This window comes from Pipistrellus kuhlii, unplaced genomic scaffold (assembly GCF_014108245.1).
Source record: "Pipistrellus kuhlii isolate mPipKuh1 unplaced genomic scaffold, mPipKuh1.p scaffold_m20_p_3, whole genome shotgun sequence".
Lineage (NCBI taxonomy): Eukaryota > Metazoa > Chordata > Mammalia > Chiroptera > Vespertilionidae > Pipistrellus > Pipistrellus kuhlii.
Genome location: NW_023425529.1, coordinates 10,234,175 through 10,238,628, shown reverse-complemented (window position 1 = coordinate 10,238,628; position 4,454 = coordinate 10,234,175). Strand labels below are relative to the sequence as shown.

Below are 4,454 nucleotides of genomic sequence, written 5' to 3'. Positions count from 1 at the left end.
TCGCTGACTTATTATTTTAGTATGTCATTTGAAGCACATAGAAGCACATGCATGCTGTCATTTTCATAAGATGAATACCCGTGAACCCATCTCCTGGTACAAGGGAAAGATAAGGGTGTACTCCTGAGAGGGAAAGTGTGAAAAATTAAGCATTTTAAATAATTTGCTACTCTCTTTATCACCTCCCTGCTTGCCCATTCCCAGGAGTAGCCAACAGCCCTAAACTTCCTGTTTATTATTCCCTTGGTTGACACATATACACATCCATCCTAGAAAGATAGATGATAGACAGCAGAAAAAAAAGAAAGGAAGGAAGAAGAAAAGAAGGAAGGACAGAAATAGGAAGAAAGGAGCCTTTCCGATCCGCCATCTGCGGTGGAGTCGCCGCCAAGATGCAGATCTTCGCGAAAACCCTCACGGGGAAGACCATCACTCTCGAGGCTGAACCCTCGGATACGATAGAAAATGTAAAGGCCAAGATCCAGGATAAGGAAGGAATTCCTCCTGATCAGCAAAGACTGATCTTTGCTGGCAAGCAACTGGAAGACGGGCGTACTTTGTCTGACTACAACATTCAAAAGGAGTCCACGCTTCGTCTTGTGCTGAGACTCCGTGGTGGTGCCAAGAAGAGGAAGAAGTCTTACACCACTCCCAAGAAGAACAAGCATAAGAGAAAGAAGGTTAAGCTGGCTGTCCTGAACTACTACAAAGTGGATGAGAATGGCAAAATCAGTCGCCTTCGCCGAGAGTGCCCGTCCGATGAATGTGGTGCTGGAGTTTTCATGGCCAGCCACTTTGACAGACATTATTGTGGCAAATGCTGTCTGACCTATTGCTTCAACAAACCAGAAGACAAGTACTTGTATTTGGGTTAATAAAAGACATGAACTGAAAAAAAAAAAAAAAAAAAAAAAAAAAAAAAAAGAAAGAAAGAAAGAAATAGGAAGAAAGGAAAGAAGAAAGAGAAAGGAAAAGAAAAGAGAAGGGGAAAAGATGGTTAAAACATATTTAGTTATTTGTTTGTGAACTCTAAAAATCCTGTCATATTTTAAGTTCTTCCCTGTGTTTTACTTTTTCCATTTACCATTCTTCTTCCCTGTAATGCATTTAGTTATAATTAATCCATTTTCATTCTTCTATATTATTCCATTATGTGGTCATATCACAATTTATTCATTCTCTTGTCCTGGTGTAAATATCTATCTATCTTATCTATCTATCTATCTATCTATCTATCTATCTATCTAGGTATCTGTATGGGTGTTGTTGTTTTTTTAAAATATTTTTTATTGATTTTTTACAGAGAAGAAGGGAGAAAGATAGAGAGCTAGAAACACTGATGAGAGAGAGACATCGACCAGCTGCCTTCTGCACATCCCCTACAGGGGATGTGCCCACAACCAATGCACATGCCCCTGACCAAAATTGAACCCAGGACCCCTCAGTCCACAGGCCGACCCTCTATCCACTGAGCCAAACCGGTTTCGGCTCTATGGGTGGTTTTTTACTAGTCCTGTGTCAGAGGAGTTTCCTTTGTTGGTATGAACACTAGGAGGAGTTATTTGTGTGTTTTCTTTGGTTTGTTTGTTTTTTGTTAATCCACACCGGAGGATATAAAACCTTTCAAGAGCCCTTTGCCAAAAGGCAATTATCAGTTATCATTCTTATTCTCATTCACAATCTTGCTCCATAGATAAGGATGCAAAGTCAGTTGAATGGTTAAAAGCTTTTGGGTCGGAGTTAGGTAGAACTGGTTTGAAAACCTTCACACCTATACACAGTAGCTGTGTGATCTTGAGTTAATCAGTTCACCTCTCTGAACCTCTATTTCTTCATCTGTGAAAATAAAGTGGGACCTAACATTTGTCAAGTGCCAGGACTATCTAAAGTACATTATATGGATTCACTCAGATTTTCACAGTAGCTCTATGTGATAAAAAACAAACAAACAAACAGGTCCCCCACCTTAGGGGCGGGGAAGGGGGTGCGGGGGGAGGGTTTAGAAGAAAGCGCACTTCCGGTGCCCTTTCTCCTGCAAGCACCTGGGCCACGGACCCTCGTGCGATGGGTGCGGTTTCTAAGCTGGAGTGGGGTGGAGGCGGGCCGCCGGTCTCGGGGTCGGACATGGCCCAGAACTTGAAGGACTTGGCGGGGCGGCTGCCCTCGGGGCCCCGTGGCATGGGCTTCGGCGTTGAAGCTGTTGCTCGGGGCCGGCGCCATGGCTTACGGGGTCTGCGAGTCCGTGTTCACTGTGGAAGGCGGGCAGAGAGCCATCTTCTTTAATCGGATCGGTGGCGTGCAACAGGACACCATTCTCGCCGAGGGCCTCCACTTCAGGATCCCCTGGTTCCAATATCATCTATATTCTATGACATTCGGGCCAGGCCAGGAAAAGTCTCCTCCCCCACAGGCTCTGAAGACCTGCAGATGGTGAACATCTCCCGGAGAGTGCTGTCTCCACCCAATGCCCTGGAGCTTCCCAGCATGTATCAGCGCCTCGGGCTAGACTACGAGGAGGAGCGAGTGTTGCCCTCCGTCCATCGTCCACGAGGTTCTCAAGAGCGTGGTGGCCAAGTTCAACGCCTCACAGCCGATCACCCAGCGGGCCCAGGTGTCCCTGCTGATCCGAAGGGAGTTGACAGAGAGGGCCAAGGACTTCAGCCTCATCCTGGATGATGTAGACATCACGGAGCTAAAGCTTTAGCCGAGAGTACACAGCTGCTGTAGAAGCCAAGCAAGTGGCGCAGCAGGAGGCCCAGCGGGCCCAGTTCTTAGTGGAAAAGGCAAAGCAGGAACAGCGGCAGAAGATGGTGCAGGCCGAGGGTGAAGCTGAGGCTGCTAAGATGCTTGGAGGAGCACTGGGCAAGAACCCAGGCTACATCAAGCTACGAAAGATCCGGGCGGCTCAGAACATCTCCAAGACGATCGCCACGTCACAGAATCGGATCTATCTCACTGCTGACAACCTTGTTGCTGAACCTGCAGGACGAAAGTTCCACCCGGGGAAGTGACAGCCTCCTCAAGACTAAGAAATGAGCCTGCTGACCAAGAACTCCACTCCCAGAGAAGTGGATCTGTTTCTGCCCTGGTGTTTGAGGAGCCAACTTGGGTTCAGCACACACACCCCGCCCCTGCCCCTGGTGTCATGTGATGGTCCCCTCCGAATCTGTCCTCCCAGCCCTTTTCAGATGAAGACTGACCCATTGTCAGGGAATGGCTTTCCTCCTCCCTGTGTTGGCAGGGGCTGTGGGGACAGTGTGTGATTTCTCAGTGATTCCTGCAGTGTTGGCTCCTCTCTCAAGGTTGGGAGGCAATAACCACCATCCCAGGAATTCTCAATAAATTTTTATTACTTAAGCAGAGAAAAACAAAAACAAAAAAACAACAACAAACAAAAACTATCTACATTTTACAGAGAAGAATCAGAGGTTAAGTGATTTGTCCAAGTTCACATAGATCTGGAGCCACAATTGGAATTCAGGAATAATAATAATACCACCACGTAGCATTATTGTGAAGGTTAAATAATCCTTTATGATAACATGTATAAAGTAAATATATGATGAGAGTAACACAAAGGACAAGAGGGGATGAAAAAGGAATTATACCAAATATACTGATAAGTATATTCTTTTTTAAAAAATACATATTTTATTGATTTTTTACAGAGAGGAAGGGAGAGAGATAGAGAGCCAGAAACGTTGATGCAAGAGAAACATCGACCAGCCAACGTACATGCCCTTGACCGGAATTGAACCCGGGACCTTTCAGTCCGCAGACCGACGCTCGACCACTGAGCCAAACCGGTTTCGGCTGATAAGTATATTCTTATGATATGCATGAAACGGTATAATCATAACTAGGGATAGTCTGTGATAAATTCAAAATGAATATTGTAATCCCTGAAGCAATCACTAAAAATAAATTACAGAAGTATATTGTATCATAACATGCCATTACATTATAGAAAAGCTAATAAAATGAAATAATAAAAATAATTCAAAAGGAAGCAGGAAATGAACAAAGAAACAAACGAATAGCCAGAGGATAGACTTAAAGTTAACCTTATCAGCAATTACTAAATTAGATTAAAAAGCTGACGTCATGCCGAAACCGGTTTGGCTCAGTGGATAGAGCGTCAGCCTGCGGACTGAAGGGTCCCAGGTTCGATTCCGGTCAAGGGCATGTACTTTGGTTGCGGGCTCGCCCCCAGTGCGGGGTGTGCAGAGGCAGCTGATCGATGTTTCTCACTCTCTATCCCTCTCTCTTCCTCTCTGTGAAAAAGCAATAAAGTATATTTTAAAAAATTAAAAAAAAAAAAAGCAGACGTCTTTAACCTGGATAAGCACATGTTCTAACCAGAAAATTTTCTTGACCTTTCACCAGGATCACATACTCTCTCTCCATCACCTTCTCTAAGTCATTTTCTCAGCACTTATTATCTCATACTTCTC

At 44.8% G+C, this 4,454-nt stretch overlaps 1 protein-coding gene and 1 pseudogene across 1 annotated transcript; both read left to right on the top strand.

The window, feature by feature from the left end:
* The first annotated feature begins 349 nt into the window (after positions 1-349).
* LOC118729933 (ubiquitin-40S ribosomal protein S27a) lies at positions 350-890 on the top strand. Its single transcript, XM_036457524.2, has one exon. It carries the CDS (start codon positions 393-395, stop codon positions 873-875), a length of 483 nt encoding a protein of 160 aa, XP_036313417.1. The 5' UTR covers positions 350-392; the 3' UTR covers positions 876-890.
* Positions 891-2,026: 1,136 nt separating this feature from the next.
* Positions 2,027-3,360, top strand: LOC118729931 (annotated as a pseudogene).
* The last annotated feature ends 1,094 nt before the right edge of the window (positions 3,361-4,454 follow it).